A 21,131-nucleotide genomic window follows, 5' to 3' on the forward strand; every position below is an offset into this window, starting at 1 on the left:
TTGGGTTTTACAAATTTATTTCTAGACTTTTAGGGGAGGTCTTTATTCTTCTTTCTTTTGCTGGAAACTTATCTGTTACAGGTCTGTTGGTGAACATGTGCATTTCAGACCAGTGATGCCAATAAGTACAATATTATTATTTTTTTAAAGATACAAATCTGATTTGTTTTGCTTTCTATAGATCGTTATAACAATGTGACAAATAAAGCATCTCTGTTGGCACGTGAACCCGCTTAACAGCATTTGGCCTTTTAGTACATACAATACTTAAAATTTTGCAGTACACGCTGCCGCTTCTCAGTGAGCAACACATAATATAACCAACAACCACTAACTCAATAATCTTGTTTGGTTCAGAGACACAGAGATGCCACAAACAGAAATGTCTATGAGGTAAGCAGTAAGAAATGTTCCTGAAATTTGGACAGAATGAATCCAGTCCTCGTGGGTCCTGCGGATGCTAGAAGCCTTACAAGCCTGCTGTCCTTTTCCATTTGAATAAGCTTAGGTAGGATCTTAACTGCGTTTGCCCTCAAAAATGAAGTTCTAATTCTGTTTTGGTTTAGCAGCATACAGGCAACTAGATTATTCTTCACCATACAACTCTGTTAGCTGGCTTACTTAATGAGATTTACAGGTTGCTGTTTGTATTTTTTTTTAAATTAGCATTATGCTATAATTAACATCAACAAAAACCCTAATATATCATAACAGATTAAACACACACAATACTTAAATTCCAGAAGATAACCTATCATACCGCATGATGATTCCCCAGTGATGGAAAGCATCGGGCATATAAGAGTTATATTATAATGCACCTTTCATATATCAAATGTGGCTAATAACACAGCTTAAAAACTACTATGATAATAAACCCCAGATCAGAAAAAAAGAATCCACTTTATAAAAAAACAAAAAAAAAACACATAACCAAAAGAACCTGACATTACTCAATCTTCTGAAATGTCTGCTGTTTTAACATTAGCACAAACTAGTTGCAAATCGCGAGACCCATTCAGAATAATGTCCAATGCATTTCAGCTTGCAGTAGAACTATGAGGCATTGTGAACGAACATTAAAACCTGATCTAAACACGGTTAACTGAAGTATGAGGTATTGTGAAGCAGGAACCTTTTTTGGAATAGAGCAGTAAATCACATTAAGTAAAAATTGATCACATAAAAAAAAAATCTACCAAAAAATGTCAATAATATAATTTTCTATGAGAAAATTTAAAACCTATAACATGGCAGTATATGACATTGTATAACCAAAAAAAAAAAAAAAAAAAAAGACCACAAAATAGCAGCAAAACACAATGACAAAGATACAGAAAAGCAATGTTAATTTTTCTTTTCAATTCATGCTGGGAATTTATCCATAGCAGCTCAATAAAAAAAATGGGAGCGTCCGCTCCTTTTTTTTTCCTTTTTAAAACTTTTTTTTTGTTTTTTACAATCAACACCTTAGCGGCAGTTTCTCACATACATTTTGCCATCACATTCTCCTCAAGCATCAACTTCAACAGCTATGTCCACGTCCCTTCAGCTACTTTCTACAATAATAATAAAAAAGATACATAGCCAAGATGTGCAAATTTTCTATTTGTAGCTAAATTAAAAAAAAAGGAGGGGAATTACACTGGATTAAGAACTTTTCTTTTCTTTTCAAGTACACCAATTCTACACTTTTAACTATGGTGCTTTCTCGTGGTTATTTTGGAAACAACTGGGCCGAATGTGGTACTATCTTGACATGTCCTCATTTCTTAGTAAGATGAGTTAAAACTGCAACATCAAGGGCAGAAAGATCTTTTTGTTTTCTCAGAATCAAGGGGGTGATTTATTTTACAAATTATACTGGCCTTCTGAACATCCTCTGCAATAAATATTCTTTTTAGCCTTAACTATAAATTATATATTTTAGTGTTTAATAGCCTTCAGTTGTACAACATCTAGAGACAATTCTCAAAATATGTGTCCTATAGGTAAACCTTTCAGGCCCCTAAATTTATATTTTTTTAAAAAAATGAATTGGCACCAAAAGATTTCTAAACATCTCTTCTATTGAAAAGGTTAGGAAGATATCCTGGCAATTTTGTGAATGCAATTTCTCTGACTGGAACACAACCCTTCAGAAAAAAACAACAACCCCACCTTTCCTCACACCATAGTTAAATGCACTTGCTTTGCAATTCTGAGTTTGCACACAAGCACTTTATATATATATTTATATATTTATATATATAATTTCCAAACCATTCCATTTGAAGAAAAAAAAAATTCCCACACACACAAAAAAGAAAGTATTTCCTATACCTAATGAACTGAAAGTGCTTTGAAATGGAATGGTTTTAAAACAATAATAATAATAAAAAAGAAGATAAAACTGTGGATTCAACCTGGATATAATTAGGCTGTGTATCGTTTGGGTGAAAACCAGCACGTTTTTGTACACTACAAAAATAGGAAGGTTACAAAAATATATTATATAGCTATTGGAACTTCTCTTTAATGTTGGAACAGAATGTCGGATCTTTTCCTGGCCATGCTAAGCTGGAACCCCTAGAAGCCTTACACACAGGTAATCCACAGGCACAGAAGATTAACATATAATAATGCTGATTGCTAACATATACTAACGTAAAGGTTACATTAAAACCATTTATAAGGTGAAGAGGATAAAAACCTAAGGGGATAAAATAAACATTTACAGATGAATTATAAAGTGACTAAATGCATAAGCAAGCAAGATACAGAAAAGCCTAGAACTGCATTAAAGCTATGCTTTTTAAAGGAAAAAAACACACACCCAAAACACATATAACCTATCTAAAAAAAACACACCCTCTTCTACTTTAAAAATGGTTGGCTTTTTAATATGCAAGAATCAAATCTAATACCTCCCCTGGAGAGACTGTGTGTGTGTGTGTGTGTGTGTGTGTGTGTGTGTTAATGCCTATTTTTACAACATAAAGACAAAAACACTTTAATATATAAAAAACTAATTGATTATTATTGTATAAAATCTTCTATTTTTGTAGCACAAACCCCTGGAGATCATGCAAATACTATTTTTTTTTTCTTTTTAAGACGGTTGAGAGTGAAGGGGGGGTTGTCTGTTAAGAGTCACAAAGGGTAGGAAGGAATAGCGAAGAAAAGAATGAATGACATTTTCCCTTCTGGTATAAAAAGTCCTGGAGAAAAGGTTTTCCTGGGTGGGGGGAGGGAGGGGCAGGGGGGAGAAGATCCTGATTCCACTTCCTTCTCAGATGCCCTTTCGTTGTTTGCTGGTGCTGCCAAGCAAACCCAACTGCAGAAGTCCTCCTTAAATATTCACATCTCTAACATCAGTGGGTGTGCAGGAAAGATCAGCTTCATCTTCAACAGTCTTTGTTTCTGAAGATATGTTGTGTTGCTGCGCCTGGCGTAGACTAGATTCAAGGAGGGATTCAATCTGTTCTTGGCAGGCTCGTAAACAATCCTGCGGAAGAGAAGGGGAAAACTCTTTAGCAAAACAGAGAGAAGTGTGCACAGCCAAATAGCTTATCCCTAGAAAGCAAATAAACAAATGGAAAAGAGTAGGTCATAAATAAGCCATAATAATACAGAAGTGGCCACCACTGTGTTCTCCAACTCAAAAGCCCAATGCATGTGACGTAGATATGAAATTGGAAGTGGGAAGAAGAATCAGGAGAATGCCTGGTGACCCTGGCCCCTGATGTTCACACTTTGTTATTATTTCCTTTATTCCTTGTATACTGCTTTTCTTCCCCAGGTAAAGGGACCCCTGACCATTAGGTCCATTCATGGCAGACTCTGGGGTTGCGGTGCTCATCTTCCAGGTCATGTGGCCAGCACGACTAAGCCGCTTCTGGCGAACCAGAACAGCACACGGAAACGCCCTTTACCTTCCCACCGGAGCGGTACCTATTTATCTACTTGCACTTCATGCTTTCGAACTGCTAGGTTGGCAGGAGCAGGGACCGAGCAACGGGAGCTCAACCCGTCATGGGGATTCGAACCGCCGACCCTTTGATCGGCAAGTCCTAGGCTCTGTGGTTTAACCCACAGCACCACCCGCGTCCCCAAAAAAGCCAACAACTCAATTCACACAAAATATTGAAATAATGAATACAGGTAGCAACTGTTTTGGGCGTGCCTGATATGTGTGCTGCTTTTGGTGTGGCCCAAGCCAGGTGATTCGCAGGGCCCTGCAACACCAAAAGCCATGCATTTTTAAGCTCTGTGCTGCCCCACATAACAGCTGACTGGTGCCGCATTGCAGCCGTGCCAGCCAGTTAAGAGATGTTAGGTGCCAAACGTGGCACCCAGATGTCTCCAATTCCTCGCAAAAGGCTGGTTGCCCGTTGCGGAATGCAATTTCTGCTTCTGCACATATAACTTCCAAGTCACCCAAGGCGGAAGACGCAAGTATCACCCAAGGCAGAGGGTGCAAATGTTCATTTCAATAGAAGGTCACCACTAATTAATCTAAATGGTCCACAGCTATTATTCTCAACAGAAAAGTCAGTAAGCAAGCAGTCCACTAGAGCAACTTCTCTAGGTCTCCTTACAGGACAGAAGTATCATCAACAGCTATGAAGTAATCACTGGAAGATTCACCAGCTAGGTTTTGAGCCTTTGTCTTTCTTTCCGAGGGCGCTCTGACCTGGGCTTCTCCAGTCAGTTCAAAGGAAGTAGCTCCTTTGCACTTACAACTGAATGAGGAAAGAAGCCTTCCTGTGGAGTAGGAGGTGGAAATTTGTAGCCCACCAGGCCACAGGGAACTGTTGGAACTCCAGTTCCCATCAGCCTCACCAGCACTGCCCATGGCTAGAGATGATGGGAATTACAGTCCAGCAATGTTTGAAGGACCACTCTCCCCCCCCTTCCCTCCTGTAGTGCACAACCCAGTCAATAAACAAATCTGAGAGCCTGAACTTTGAATCACTGTCCATATTTGCTGTGTGAGCCTTAAATGCTCATTGCAGATATAGGCTTTTTCGGGCAACTGTATTCTGAAGTGAAAACTTAATGTGACACTAAACATATTAAATAATTCTGCATGAAGCCCACAGCCATCTTTAGTTTCCCATTCAATGGCTATTATAATATATACCATTGGTTTTCAACTGATGGGTCGGGACAGAGTACCAGAGTATGGCCTGATCTAAAGTAGCAGAAGCAAACAGATAGTAAAAAATTAAGAAATCCATGTTTGAATTATAGGTGGGTTTCTGGTCTGAAATGGCTAAAGACTATGGATTTCATATATACAACATGAACTAAGCCATTTCATGTATGCAACAGAGGTCAGAATGTATAGAAAGCTATTAACATATAGGGCTGTGTGGGGGTTTTTTCGCCACTAGTAAAATGGTAAGCATCTGTCAGGGTTTCTGGGAGAGAGGAGGAGATGACAGAGGAGACGGAGAGCGAGTGGGAGGAGGGGCAGAAGGATGAGGAAGAAGATGACGGAATTCTGAGGGAATCCACGAGTCTGAGCAGCGAGTCAGAGGATTCTCAAAAGGGGGTTACCTTAATCAAGCAAAGGGGAGGAGAAGGGAGAAGCGGAGAGGAGCCCAGTGGAAGACAGAGGAAGCAAGAGACGTCTCAGCCGGAACGGAGAAAAGGGGGTGGAGTCGTCAGCCTCTCGGAGGGAGCAGGATTAGGAGAGAACAGAGAGAGGGGGTTGGAGCAGGGTGTTCAGCCGGAAAGGGTGGAGAGCAGAGCAGGGGGTGGTGTAGCGGTCGAAAGAAAGGTCAGCAGCAACGTACGCGCGCCAAGTTCAAACGTAGAGGCGCGCGGAAGTGGAGAGAGCTCAGGGGAGGAGCCCGGCCCTAAAGCCAGAAAGAGGGGGGAAGAGGCGGCAGAGGATTCAGCCTCAGGCGAGTCACGGAGAGAGGGAACCCAGGGGGGCAGGAAGACCCTGCGGAAAAGAAAGGAGAGGAAGAGGTGGTCTAGAGCCAGGCTATTAAGTTGGTGCGGAAGAGGGGAGGAGTCAGAGGGGACTTCAGCGGTCTAACGTGGCAGACGTACGGCCACAATGCTGAACTGTATGAGAAGCAGAAATCTTCAATAAACTTTTCCTGTAAATAAGCTGCAACGGAGTGAGGTCTCTTGTGAGCTGGGACCAGACCTGGGTGGCCGTGACAGTAAGTCCCCTCTGCCAAAGCAAAAATTTTTTTTTTTGCGAAGCTCACGAACGGGAGCAGCCATGAGCGCTGAGGAGCAGCTGGTTGCATTGCGGGATCAGGTTACCGCTCTCACATCGGCAGTCATTGCTTCGCAGAAGAAGAATGACGACTTGGAGAAGACGTGCCAGGATTTGCAGGCAAGGTGGGAGCGCGCGGACAAGGCGGGGGCCCCAGGATCCAGAGCGGAGGGCATTGCGCTTGGACGGAGGGGGGGTGCCCTAGTTCCGCATTTTAATGGCAACTTGCAAGACTATCCCAATTTCAGAGCGGACGTTGTATATGCACTGCACTTACTCCGTCACGATTTTAAAGATGAGGAGGAGAGAGTGGGGTTCATTGTTTCGCACCTGCATGGGGAGGCCAGGGCTTGGCTACGCAATTTGTGGCGCGAAGATGGACCGGCCCGTCGCGATTCAACTGCGTTCATCAAAGCGATGGATTCTTGTTTTCAATCCTCTGTGGATGTGGACATTGCGCGCCGTCAAATGCACGGGCTGAGGCAGGGGAAAGCGACTGTGCGCCAATACCACTCTAAATTTTTTGCATTGCTCACCGCCTTAGATTGGCCAAAGGACAGTAAACCGGTCAGAGATCTTTTTTGGGAGGGATTGAGCCCCCCCATCAAGGATGAGATCGCTAGGGGGGACAGACCCCAGACCCTAGAAGACGTGGTGCAACGGGCTTTAGCTCTTGGAATTCGACATGAGGGGCGTCCGTGGCATGAGGAGGACGGGCCCCAAGCGCGTGCGCAAGCAAGGACTCTCCCTTTTGTGCACAGGGACTTCAGCCGTGCGCACCCCTCGCCAATGGGGAAGGACAGAGAGGAGCCAATGGAGATTGGTGGTGCTAGGGCTCAGAAGCCATCCCAGAGCCCTGTCCCTGGTGCAGCCAAAGCGAAGCCTCCTAGAGGAACCAGGAAGTGTTACATCTGTGACAGTGCGCACCATATGGCGAAAGAGTGCCCCCAGAGGCTCCAGAAGCACACTGCAGCGCTGGCAACTGTAACAGCAGAGGTGCAACCAGGGGAGCAGCTTCAGGGAAACGACAGTGCCTGGCTGGAAGCAGAGCTACTGGGGCTCAGCCAGGCGGATCTGTAGACAAGCCCCCAGCATCACTGCAGAGCGTGGACCCTTTGCCTCCCAAACCGGCAGTTCTGCTCACAGCAACACTCCAGTTGCCTGATGGGAGACTCCTCGAGGTTCCAATAACGATCGATTCGGGAAGCAACGCCGACTTCATGGGACTGCAGTTCGTTAAGCAGCACAACATGGCGCTCCTGCCTGCAACGACGCCTCTGAACGTGGTCACGGTGGACGGCAGGAAGTTGCTGGGGGGGCAAGTGGTGCAGCAAACCCCTCCCATGATGATGCAGATTGGCAACCATCGAGAGCTTATTAGTTTCAATGTCACCCACTTATCGGACACACCCATCGTGTTAGGCATGAGTTGGCTGGAGAGGCACAGTCCCGCGGTTGCGTGGTACCAGAGGCAGATCAACTTTTGTTCATCGTATTGTGCTCAGCATTGCTTTCAGACCGATCAGGGAGGAGAAGCTGAGCAGCCATTGCATCTGGGTATGGTGCAAACAGTGCCTCACAAGTACCACGAATTCTTGGAGGTTTTCTGTGAGAAGGAAGCTGACAAGTTGCCGCCTCATAGACCTTACGACTGCGCGATTGATTTAGTGCCAGGGGCGCAATTGCCTGCTGCCAAGCTGTACTCCATGTCGGAGGACGAAATGCAAGAGCTTCGGGAGTTCATAGACCATAACCTCAAGCGCGGTTTCATCCAGGAATCTAAAGCAGCGGGAGGCAGCCCTGTTTTCTTTGTGAAGAAGAAGGACACGCCCCAAAAAAGGCTTATAGTGGATTACAGGTTCATCAACAGCTTGACTAAGCCCAAAGCTTTCCCCATGCCCAAGATTGACGACCTTTTAGCGACCGTCAGGAGGGGCAAGATTTTCACCAAGCTGGACCTACGTGGAGCTTACAATCTCATCCGCATCCGGAAAGGAGATGAGTGGAAGACCGCCATGTTCACCCCTCTGGGCACATACGAATACAGAGTCATGCCTTTCGGCCTCCAAAATGGCAGCCACGTTTTTCAAGCATTTATGCACCACGTGCTAGCAGGTCTCCTCTACAAAAAGTGTGTCTGCTTTCTCGACGATATCCTGATTTTCTCGGAATCGCCGGAGGATCACGATAAGGACGTGAGGGAGGTCCTGCAGAGGCTGAAGGAACACAGGCTGTACGCCAAGTTGGAAAAGTGCCAGTTTGATGTCAGAGAGGTTGATTTCCTTGGCTACAAGTTGTCCGACGAGGGACTGGCCATGGACAGGGCTAAGGTTCAAGCGCTGTTGGACTGGAAAAGCCCTCGAAATCGGAAAGAGGTCCAGAGGTTCATCGGCTTTGCCAATTTTTACCGCAAGTTTATTAAAGGTTTTGCGAACGCGACGGCGGCGATCACTGACACCCTCAGTTCCAAGAAGAAGAAGTTCGTCTGGACCGAACAAGCGGAGCGGTCTTTCCGGACGCTTAAGGGTCTTTTCGCCTCCGAAGAGCAGCTGCTCCACGTGAATCCCGGCAGACCCATGCGGGTAGAGACCGATGCGTCAGACAGAGCGGTTGGGGCCGTTCTTTTGCAAGAGGATTCACAAGGCAACTGGAGACCGGGTGCGTTCTACTCCCGGAAGCTCAGCAAGACGGAGCGCAATTATACCATATGGGACAGGGAGTTGTTGGCCATTCATGCAGCTTTCAAAGCGTGGCGACACTTCTTAATAGGAGCCAAGCACACGGTGCAGGTCCGCACGGATCACAAGAACTTAGAGTATTGGCGGACGGCTAAGTTGCAGACCCAGCGACACATGCGCTGGGCGGAGTTCTTTGCGGACTTCGACTTCAAAATAGAATACATCCCAGGAAACTCCAATGTTATTGCAGACGCGCTGTCCCGAAAGCCGCAATACTTGGAGGAAGCAGCTCCAATCGCAGCAAAGCACATTTTCGCACCGCAGGCGTGGACGTGCGCTACCATCGCAGTCGACCTGGACGCGGTGCGACGCGCGTTGCAAAGGGATCAGTTTGCACAGTCTAAGATGGAGGAGCTACGCGGAGGGTCGCGACACAACGATGAGTTTCACTTACAAGATGGACTTTTGACTCGTAAGGGTGCCCTTTACGTGCCCACCGACGATCTTCGAGCCAAGGTTCTGCAACAGTTGCATGACGCCCCTAGTGCAGGCCATTTCGGCAAAGAGAAGACGATGGAGTTGGTGGCTAGAGACTTTTGGTGGCCCCAGATGAGAGGAGAGGTGGCGGACTACGTCGCCAGGTGTGATATCTGCCAGAGGTCCAAACCAGTGCACCAGAAGCAGGCGGGATTGCTAGAACCGCTGGAGACACCGCAGCAACCATGGGAGAGGGTAGCGTTGGACTTTGTTACAGACCTGCCCAGCTCCAGAGGTAAGACGGCGGTGTTAGTGGTGGTGGACTTGTTCACCAAGATGGCGCACTTCATCCCTTGTGCCAAGGTGGCGACGGCAGAACAGACCGCAAAGCTCTTCATCGATCACGTTTTCAGAGTGCATGGACTTCCGCAGTCCGTCTTGTCCGACAGGGGGCGCCAGTTTGTTTCCACTTTCTGGCGAAAGCTTCTGGGCATCTTGCACGTCAAAATCAACCTGACATCGGCGAGGCATCCACAAACCAACGGTCAAGCGGAGAGGGTCAACGCGATCATGCAGCAGTACCTGCGGTGCTACGCCAACCAGCGACCTGCGGCGTGGGTGGACTATCTGCCGATGGCTGAATTCGCCTACAACAACACGAAACACGCTTCCACCGGGGTGACGCCTTTCTTCGCGAACAATGGCCGTCATCCCAGAACCTTCCCGAGATTTGCGGCACCAGGAGGGGGGGGGCCTCAAGATGCCGACCAGTTTGCAGCGGAGTTGCAAGAGGTGCACGAGGAGCTGCGGAGACATTTGGAGCTGGCAAAACAGGCGTATAAGGTGCAGGCCGATAAGCACAGGAGGGCGGGAGAGGACATCCAGGTTGGGGACTGGGTGTGGTTAGCAGCCCACGCGATGCCGGCCAGGTCATTGGCCAAGAAGAAGTTAGGACACAGGCAGCTAGGGCCATATCAAGTTGAGGCTAAGATCAATCCGGTGGCTTTTCGTCTAGCCCTTCCGGAAGGTTCCAGGGTGCACCCGGTCTTTCATAGGTCGGTGCTCACTCCCTACAAAACCCCACACAGGTTTCAAGAGTCAGGAGCACCCCCAGAGCCACGTAGGAGGGCGCCTGAGAGGGGGGAATCGCCAAGACCAGAACCTCTTAACGAGGTCACAGAGATACTGGACTCGAGATGGGGGGAGGAGGGAGTTGAATATTTTCTCGCCAGGGAGGGCACACCAGCCGCTGCTAATAGTTGGGTGCCAGGCTACGAGTTAGACGAACCCCTTTTGAAAGAAGAGTTCCATGCACTTTTCCCACATAGACCCATGCCAGCTGAGTACTTTGATGACTGGCTTTTCACACCCACATTGTCAAATGGCACGTTCAGGGGTTTCTCTTCCCCCGAGGAAAGAACACCAGAATCAAGCCCGCCCAGGGGATCGTGCTCGGGGGTGGACACGGAAACCCCTTATTGGTGGGAGGAGCAGCCAGAGGAGGAATGGCGTAAGAGGTGGCTGATAGGTCCTTGGCGGGCAGCACCGGAGGAAGTAGCGATGGAAGCAGAGACTGAGAAGCATTTGGGGGAAGAACCCGACTTCGAATACACTTACACAGAACTGCCAGCAGAGAACATTGACGTAGACGACCTGTATCCTGAGTCTACCCCCGAAGAGCCGCAGTTTCCACAACCGGTCCCCGGCGAGCGGGAGGGGGGAAGGGGGGGCTTCGAGGGGGGGATGGATGTCAGGGTTTCTGGGAGAGAGGAGGAGATGACAGAGGAGACGGAGAGCGAGTGGGAGGAGGGGCAGAAGGATGAGGAAGAAGATGACGGAATTCTGAGGGAATCCACGAGTCTGAGCAGCGAGTCAGAGGATTCTCAAAAGGGGGTTACCTTAATCAAGCAAAGGGGAGGAGAAGGGAGAAGCGGAGAGGAGCCCAGTGGAAGACAGAGGAAGCAAGAGACGTCTCAGCCGGAACGGAGAAAAGGGGGTGGAGTCGTCAGCCTCTCGGAGGGAGCAGGATTAGGAGAGAACAGAGAGAGGGGGTTGGAGCAGGGTGTTCAGCCGGAAAGGGTGGAGAGCAGAGCAGGGGGTGGTGTAGCGGTCGAAAGAAAGGTCAGCAGCAACGTACGCGCGCCAAGTTCAAACGTAGAGGCGCGCGGAAGTGGAGAGAGCTCAGGGGAGGAGCCCGGCCCTAAAGCCAGAAAGAGGGGGGAAGAGGCGGCAGAGGATTCAGCCTCAGGCGAGTCACGGAGAGAGGGAACCCAGGGGGGCAGGAAGACCCTGCGGAAAAGAAAGGAGAGGAAGAGGTGGTCTAGAGCCAGGCTATTAAGTTGGTGCGGAAGAGGGGAGGAGTCAGAGGGGACTTCAGCGGTCTAACGTGGCAGACGTACGGCCACAATGCTGAACTGTATGAGAAGCAGAAATCTTCAATAAACTTTTCCTGTAAATAAGCTGCAACGGAGTGAGGTCTCTTGTGAGCTGGGACCAGACCTGGGTGGCCGTGACAGCATCTATTGATGTCTAACTATAGGAAGGGCTTTAAAGAGTACATCATAGCTGATGAACCAAGCTATTTTCTTGAATGCCGGCAGTGTAAACACAGCTCAACGAACTTAATATACTCTGACAATATGGCATACTTTTCTATTTTGAAAATACTACCCAGAGCCCCTTTATTGTATTTTACATGGCGACCACTTAGTACTCATCCACACTGTCTGCAAGGAAAATGCATTGAGATAGGATATTTTAGGAGGTTTGGAAACATTTAAACAGCATAAGAACAGCAAAAAGGAGAGTTTTGACATCTTAAGAAGAGTAACAAATTGATTGCGGCATGAACTTTGGGTGCCAAAGGTCTCTTCCTTGTTGTTTCAGCAACAAACTAACATGGCTACTTTTCTGGAATTGGTCCCAAAAGGATCAGCCATGCCAACTAGGAATTAAGACTGGAATGAGACCTGGTTGAGCACCAGTACATGCATCTCTGTGTGTCGGTGGGATACCTTCTTCAGTGCCAAGTGCTTTAAATAGGCAAAACAAACAATCCCACAGCAGTCTGCCGAAATTCCTTTGGCTCACTGTTTACTCCTGTCTTTCTAACAAACATCGCAGAAGCTTTTTTCAATATGTTTAACTCTGTGTATTAAGAACTTTGAAGTTTCCTTTTGGGATTGCCTTTTCTGATTTAACCTATGACATGTGCTAGCCCTTGCGGTGAACCCAGTCTTCCATGATAAATTGCCGTCAAAAGTGTTAGGATGTGCATGACTGAGAATGAATGTTGTTTTCCTGAGATGGTGACCTGCCTGCTGTTTTCTTTATTTTCCTGTTTCAATTCTGCCTTCATTCAGAAGCTTCTTGTGTGACCTACCAGCTTTTCACTGATTCCGCTGCCACAAGAACCTTCTCTACCACATGGCATTTGGGGGGTAAAATAAGATTAAAAACCCAAGCAAACAATTCTCTGCAAGCCTCTTCTGAGAGAGAGGGAGGTTAATCCTACCTCTAAGCAGATCAGACCATCAGTTACAGCTCACTGAAAACAAATAACCTTTGACCTTTACTGGTTTAAACTCTAGTGTAATATTTCCTCTTGACAGAGAGACAGTATTTTAAATTGCAAAAAGAAACACCCTATATCCTAAAGCAATTATGCCATAGGCACCCTACACAGCGCTGGCTTTTCTTAATAGATACGAATATGGTGTTTCCATGGTATGAAATACCTACTCTGATCTCACACATTCTTATTTAACCCAAATAAGAAATATAAAAAGAAATATATAGGCTTTTCCACAAGAGTTTTAAAAACACATTCTATCACTTTCAGAAAGTTTGGGGAAAGTTGTGAGTTTGATTCAACCATAACTGAACAGTATAGTCAACAACTCCATATTGGATGAAAGCATATTATATTTTTTCTCATATTCAAATGCTGGCCACCCACCTGTGATACACTCATCACTTGAAGGTCCCCTGTTGGGACTCTGTTAAGCTGAGTGGCCAGACCAATTCCACCTATCGGGAGTCATTCCCAACCTAGTGAGATCCAGGTGTTTTGAACACCAACTCGCATCAGCCCCAGTCTGTAGGGCTGTGCTGGATGGAACGGTGGAAGCTGTGGTCCAAAACACCTGCAGGGCGCAAGGTTGGGGAAGGCTTACCTATAACACTTAGAGGAACTCATATTCACACACACACACACACAAAGACGTACACACAAATTAACAACTGAGAAAGCATTCTCAAACCTATAGACGTGGTCGGAGTTCTAAAGAAAGCAAGACGTCTGGCGTCCACAAATTCCAGCTGCTCCAAGGGGGCACAGGTCTTACCCCTAAATTCATGCTGTAGTTTCCAAAACTCAGCATGACATCAGGGACAATCCTCAGCCCCATCCCATCTCCATGCACAGTAAGCATGCAGTTCATTTCTGTCACACACTTCCAATATGGCAGTTGCATCTTACAACTACGGTGTTGACAGAGACTAGCCCCAAACTCTTCCTCTAAGCTTGGAGGTAAGGAACACAATGGTCTCGGCGGTCATCATCACCACTACTATCATTTATTTATCCTTTGCACTTTTTCCTGACAGGGACTCATGCTGTGAAGATACTTGAAAACACAGTGTGATGTAGCCCCCAGTTCTGCTCTTGGATTTGGAAATCACCACACACACAAACACATGCCCACCAGAAGATGCCTTTGAAGCAAAGTGCAATGTTGGAAGGATCTCCTGGATCAGGCCAGTGGCCCACCTTGCCTAGGATCCTGTTTTCAAAGTGGCCAACTAGAAGCCTGTGGGAAACAGGCAGATACCTGAGCATAGCAACATCCCCACATCCTAAAAGCATACTGCCTCAGTCAGTGGTGGTAGAACACAGCCATCAGGGATAGTCGCTGCTGATAGCTTTCTCCTCCATAAATATGTCTTCTAAAGCCATCTGAGTTGATGGCCACCCCTGCTTCTTGTGGGAGCAAATTCCCTAGTGGGATCCCTACTCCCTTCTCCAGCTCCAAAGGCCAGCTAGGGCCTGCTCTTGTCATGCGGAGTTTCCAAAGTGCAGTCCAATTGTGGAGCTGATACCCAAACATCTTCCCAGGATTTGGGCTGGAGGAATGCTGAAGCTCATCAAGCTTGCTAGAGGGTGATTGGACACTCACAAGATTTGTAAAAACAAACAAAACTGGGTGCATAAGCACATATGGTTTTAGGGATTGTGACCAAAAGATTCGTTGTCACTGGAGGGGACCTGCAAATTTTAGCTCCGCGCTGCTTTTTCTCCCCAGTGATTACTGGCAAGTCTTTCAGCAGATGCAGGGAACTCAAGAGTTGGTATTGATGTCTGAAACTCAATTTTGAGCTTTGGAACCAACTAGAACCTTGCTGTTTCTGACTTTCCCTTCTCAATGCTTGACATGAATGTCAAGGGAGTTACCATGGGCCAGACACTGTGGAATCTCAAAACTTATGCAGCATCTCATCTTCTCCAAAGCCCCGTGAGAAGTGTAGGGCTGCCATACACCCATAATTTCTTGGACATAGCCGGAATACGGCAGTCGGAAACTGTCTGGGTGGAAATCACTGGAATGTATGGCAAGCTCAACAACTTTGCCAAAAGCTCTCACTTTGCACTAGGCATCCAGGGAAGAAATACAGGTGGTAGTATTAAAGTTATGTCTGGCAGTGCTGACTCTGTGATTATGTTTTTGGAATCCTGTTCCTTAGAAACTAATATATATTTGATTGCATTGGGCTACAACTGCCTAGTATTGAATTATTGGCACCATCAATCGATAATGACATTAAAACAGGGAACCTGTAGATTATGAGAATTGTAGTCCAACAACCTTTAGAGGGCATCAGATTAGGGAAAGTTTACTTAGAGCTTGTTCAGACCAGGCCTGAGAGTTGCGAGCAAATGAGTGTGCCCTACTAACATAAAGACATAACTTTTTACTATAACTAAGCTGTTATCAGGCTGTATGTCAGTCAATTTGGGATTTTGAGATCAAAGAAAAGTAACAGAGACAACTTAAGAATCCTGCAATATTTATTGCCTGGTCCACTGTGGTTACAGACAAGATGCTCCCAGTGTGAAGCCACACAAATTCCAATGTATTTAACAGATAGCATCGAAAACAAATTGAATGTAGCAGTTTTCTGGCCTTGAAATGAATGTCAGGAACAGAGCCGATGGAAGACAGCCCGAGAGTCTAATGGTGGCTATCTGACTTCTAATTACCACTGATCAAAAGCAAAATGGGAAATTGGACTCCTACCAAAATGAACCATAAAGGAATTTCAGTCAGGTGCTATTAATTTTAGCTTTTACTTTCTCGTGGTTAAAAGTAAAAAAATAACCGTAAATTATTATTTTTTTAATCCTCTAGGTCATCTATTCCAGCCAAGAATTTTAAGTATATTTTATGATGTTCAAATGAAATGAAATGTTGATCTCTGTGGTTTTTAAACTTTAAAGTTGACGACTGTGTGACACATTATGAAAACCCATGCACTTGTAGAAAATAAAGTGCAAGTTCTATGTTAAGCAACCCAGAAAAACTTTTTTGTGCCCTCCTGATTTTTGGACTGCAACTCCCATCCATCTGATGATTATGGACCATCAGCCTCAGCCAGGAATGGTGGCAGCTGTGGAAGGCCACAAGTTAGCTGGTCCCCTGTGCAGACAATGCAGCAGTGGTTTGGCTTGGTTAAAGGCAGGTTGCCATGTTCCTACAGGTCAGAAGCTGCTATTAGATAAAAACTGAGCTTGAAAGGGGGAGGCATCACTGACATTCAGCCTCTACTGCCAAAGGGTGGTAAGCTTCAAAAGCTGATAAAAATGTTTTATTTACAGAATAACCCCATTTTTCTTTTGTCCACTGCATTTTTAGTACACCATACTCCTTCTTGGAGACACCTAAAAACAATTCAAAAGTATGACAACATAAAATTTAGCAAACTGGAATTATGTAGAGACACATCAAGCCATTTCTTTTTACAAAAGAATATCCATGGAACCTCAGAGATTTTTAAGAATGTGTTTCTACATAACGTTCATGTGCCAAATTTTATAATAGAATTGCTTGAATCACACTCTTGTCTGTAGCTGTGTCTAATGATGAACATAGTAACTAAAAATGCATGAGGCAAGAAATTGAGTGCTTCTGTAAATAAACAAACCACAAACCATTTTCTCTAGCACCTTTTGAGGTTCACCTCCTTTCTGTGGTCAGGAAAATTTAGTCCCAGTGCATACTGAACAGAGTTCTCTGGATCATAGCTCTTTTGAAAGACACTAGTGGGTTGAATCCAAAGAACAGAAAATCTTTGGAAAGCAGCTGTGAATGCTATTCCCAAGGGCTTGGACAAGTGCTTACAGAAAGAATTGCACCGTGATTCCGTTTGTGCAAGAGTTTCAGCAAGTAACCAAACATCTTAGGTTTTATATTTCCTGCGTAAGGTAAAAAGGTAAAGGACCCCTGGATGGTTAAATCCAGTCAAAGGTGACTCTGGGGTGCAGTGCCCATATCGCTTCAGGTTGAGGGAGCTGGGCTGGCGTTTGTTCACAGACAGTGTTCCGGGTCATGTGGCCAGCATGAATAAACCGCTTCTGGCACAACACAACACCGTGACAGAAGCCAGAGAGTGCACAGAAATGCCGTTTACCTTCCCACTGCAGTGGTACCTATTTATCTACTTGCACTGGTGTCCTTTCAAACTGCTAGGTTGGCAGAAGCTGGGACAGAGCAATGGGAGCTCACTCTGTCGTCCAGATTTGCACCACCAACCTTCCAATTGGCAATCCCAAGAGGCTCAGTGGTTTAGACCACAGCGCCACCCGCTCCCCTATTTCCTGTGTAACACTCCAGTGTGATGTGTAAAACGCTCCTTCAGAAGAGGACCTTTGGATCCAAACCATTGTTTTCAATTATAAAAATCCCTCTTTCCGAGAAAAGCTCAGATATTGACCAAACCACGTAAGAATGCATTGTTTCACATGATTCAGAAGACCACAATGCAATAGACTCCAGTTCCATCTTATGCATGAAAATATGCTTAAATATAATTTCCTTATCACGATCAGTGCAGGATAGCAGGTCATTTAACTGCTGCGGAACACCTAAGTCAAATGTATTGCACTGGACAGAGGCAAAGTACAGTGGAGAACCTACTTGGTTCATAGGTAGACAAGACTGCAATTCAGATATTAAAGCCAACTTAAGTTTACCACCCTGCTCCTGCCAACCTAGCAGTTCGAAAGCACACCAAAGTGCAAGTAGATAAATAGGTACCGCTCCGGCGGGAAGGTAAACGGCCTTTCCATGTGCTGCTCTGTTTTGCCAGAAGCGGCTTAGTCATGCTGGCCACATGACCCGGAAGCTGTACGCCGGCTCCCTCGGCCAATAAAGCGAGATGAGCGCCGCAACCCCAGAGTCGGTCACGACTGGACCTAATGGTCAGGAGTCCCTTTACCTTTAAGTTTACCACACAAGTTGAGAGACAGCAGAGGCAAGGGCACTAACTCTAACCCCCATTGGGCTTCAAGAGTTTGAGGTCAACAGGCTGCAGTAGAGACCCTGCTCTTCCTAGGCACACTCCCTAAGCAATGTATATCCTGGAAAATCGAGCTTCTACAATGCTGAGGGAGCCTCCATGTCTTGACAGCCACCCTCAAAACTTGTAGAGAGCAACTGGGAAAGGGTAGAGCAAGTGTGCACATCCCTGCTCTCCTCATTCACATGTTCTACTTATTTGTAAGTTCAACATCTGTATAAGGCTGACCCCACTTTGTTTCAACATTTGAAATGAAGCCAAGACTTAAGGAGTGAATTTAGACCTGGTGCCACTGAAGCACTTCAGGTACAGTCTTCAAGCTGAAGTTGTGCCACTGAAATCAACCAGTTTTGAGCATGACAAGGTGACTCAATCCACCTAGCAAAACACACCCTTCATTCAAGACAACAGGGGGATCATTTGTGAGCTCTGCAAAGGCTTCACGAAAAATGAGGAGAGTAGATCAGGCTCAGGTAAACTGCATCCTGCAACCCTGACACTAAGTGTAAGTTAGCACTGCCTTCAATGAAGCGTTCTTTCTACAAAACAAGACACAGCTCTGTGGTGCTTTCTTTAGCTCCTAATCTGGCCTCAAATCAAAAGTAGGCAGGATGTGATTTAAAAGAACCTAGTGCCAATATTGCTTCTGCAGGCTGCTTTTCTCAAAGTGTCTTCACTATTCTCTCTCTTTTGCTATGCAGGCAGATGATGGATCAGCACAGGCATCTATGTTGCTTGCACTGACTGAGCACATCCAATCCTGAAAAAGACTGCCTATAGCCAAAACTTTGGCAGCATGAAAGACAAATAAAAAATAACATCATGAACCCATGTATAATGCAGTAGTGAAGCAAGCATTTGCAATCAAAGTACCACAATATTCCATTCATTATGAAGTCTCAGGACGTTAAGGAACCTCATTGTAATTGCGACAGCTCTCGTTTCTGCACTCTTATATTTTCTATATATTTATGGATGTATGAAACAAGGTATGTTTTAGCCGTGCCTCCAAGATTTGGTTGCAAGCCTCAGGGCTGACTTTATTTGACTCATTGTTGGTGCTTGGAGACCTCACAAGAACCTTTTTCCAAGCATCTTTTTATTGGGCTTTCACATTGTTCCAGCACAAAGCTAAACTCTGCCCCAACTTCACACACCATTAGGGCATGGATCATTGACTTTAGGTCTTCCTTGTAGGCTCCCTTCCTGCCCATTCATTCATGAAAGGTTTATTGCTCACTAGTTACTGATGAGCATCTCCAGGAAGCTGCGGGGCAAAAAGAAGAGTCCTATGAGGACCATCTACCTTTTCATGAAATAATGGGGCACTTAAAAAACAAAACAAAAAACAGCTGGGAAGGGGAGGGCTTGGAATTCAGTATGATCTACTGTGCAGATCTACCTTGTTGTAAACCATTAAAATTCTGTTAACATTTTTCCCACACATCACTTAGCAATATAAAGAATCTCAGGGGTGGTTAAAAAAAAAAGAGAGAAAGCTCTGTTCACTGCAATCACTAGTTCCTTGACTTACTTTTAAGAGCACTTGTCCACACGATTTAATTATCTATAGATCAATACAGCCTCTGAACTTGTCCTCTTAAATTAAGAGTTTCTCTTTTCCTTTCTTGGTATTTCTTCATTGAAAGGCTTGGAACTAGTGGTAGCATTCAGCCCACACAATACATAAAGGAGACATTTGGGTACTAATGTAGACAATAAATAAGTGAAGATGAAGAAGGTGACAGATGTGAAGCAACTTTTGAGCCTTGCTTTGATTTGAGGCCCACAAACAGAATTGATGCCCCCATCCAGGCGGCACCAGGACTACGGATCAAGCATCACTTACCGGGTCACATTTGATGACTTTCGAGAGGAAATGCGTGAGGCATTGATAAGAGAGGAAAGCGTTGGTGTTTCCAAGGTGAAGGCCTTGCACAGCAGCTACCACACTACCAGCTGCAATCATGGAAGGTGGATTTGAAATAAACTTAACATCTGTTGGGGGGGAAACAAAGAAATAGAAGTGAGCTTGCATATACATACCACCTTACGCTCATGGGTGCAAATAAAGGCGGCTGACCCAGTGCACAAAGGTTTCCAATGGGCAGGCGCGAAGGTGGCTTAACAGAGCGTGTCCATGTGAACATATGCATCTAGGCTTACTGCTTTTCTTACAGCATCTCTTGGAACATTTTTTGGCCCAGCTCTGTGAACAGTCCCATGAAAACCAACCTGCATATAAATTCACCCATGCAATCGTTTCCTTCAATGAGATGTGTTGGTATTAGCATCCATGTTCTGCTTGCAAGCCTCCCATAGACATATGGTCAGCCACTGTGAGAACATGCTGATGGACTAAATTGGCCTTTGGCCTAATCCATCAGAGCTCCTTTTCAAATCCCATGTAGCTGCATAGATTTAGGGCTTTGTGGTACTTTATTGCACCAAAGGCTGTAGCAACTCCTTTGAAACTGGACCACCATCTTGCATTCTATTGTTTTTCAGGATGGTTCAGTCTCCGGCAGCTAAAAGAACGCATTCATCATCAGACCATGAGTTTGCAAGCAAAGCCAGTATAGAATCCGCCCCCCCCCCCCAATTTTTAAAGCTAGTATAGAATCCTGGTTTCAACACTGTTCAGAGAGAGAACATTTAGAGGGTTTTCTAATTTTCTGTCCAAATGGTTTCATATAATCAATCTATGCAGAACAGCTCAAATGTATAGTACTTTTTAAAAGCACTGCTGAGTCCAATGAGATTAACTCTGAAGTGAGTGGGATTGCAGTTCAAGGTTCCAATCCTCCATTAAACATACTTCTGACCACATACGCTGACCAAAAACTTCACTCTTTCTAATAAATAAAGGTGGAAACTTGAACTCCACATATACAAGAACTTCACCACTACAGTGGAATAGAGAAATCAGATGTAAATGGGCACTTCCTCCGGTAAATGTTTTGCTTCAACCTTTCCCTTATCTGTGACTGCCTTCCATTGGGGCAATGGGGACTTAGTGTAAAGGGGTCCCAAGAACTGGCAGACAATAAGCTACATTCTGATATGACACCACGCTGACAAGAGCCTGGGACCACTTCCAAACTGCATTGCTGTAGGTCTTGCGGCAAAGCCACTCCCATGATTGCTTGGCCTATAGCTGCCATAGAGAATGTTACAGCAAC

At 45.6% G+C, this 21,131-nt stretch overlaps 1 protein-coding gene across 1 annotated transcript in view; it reads right to left on the minus strand.

Moving 5' to 3' along the window:
* Positions 1 to 21,131, minus strand: part of CCND1 (cyclin D1) — a 29,534-nt gene continuing 8,403 nt past the window's right edge. Inside the window, exons 4-5 of the mRNA XM_081892079.1 lie at positions 19,799 to 19,947; positions 1 to 3,487 (exon numbers count right to left, since the gene is read on the minus strand). Coding sequence (XP_081748205.1) covers positions 3,332 to 3,487; positions 19,799 to 19,947 — 305 coding nt within the window. The 3' untranslated portion in view covers positions 1 to 3,331. The remainder of the gene's footprint in view (positions 3,488 to 19,798; positions 19,948 to 21,131) is intronic.

The sequence above is a fragment of the Podarcis melisellensis genome, assembly GCF_964234715.1.
Source record: "Podarcis melisellensis genome assembly, chromosome: 1".
Taxonomy (NCBI): domain Eukaryota; kingdom Metazoa; phylum Chordata; class Lepidosauria; order Squamata; family Lacertidae; genus Podarcis; species Podarcis melisellensis.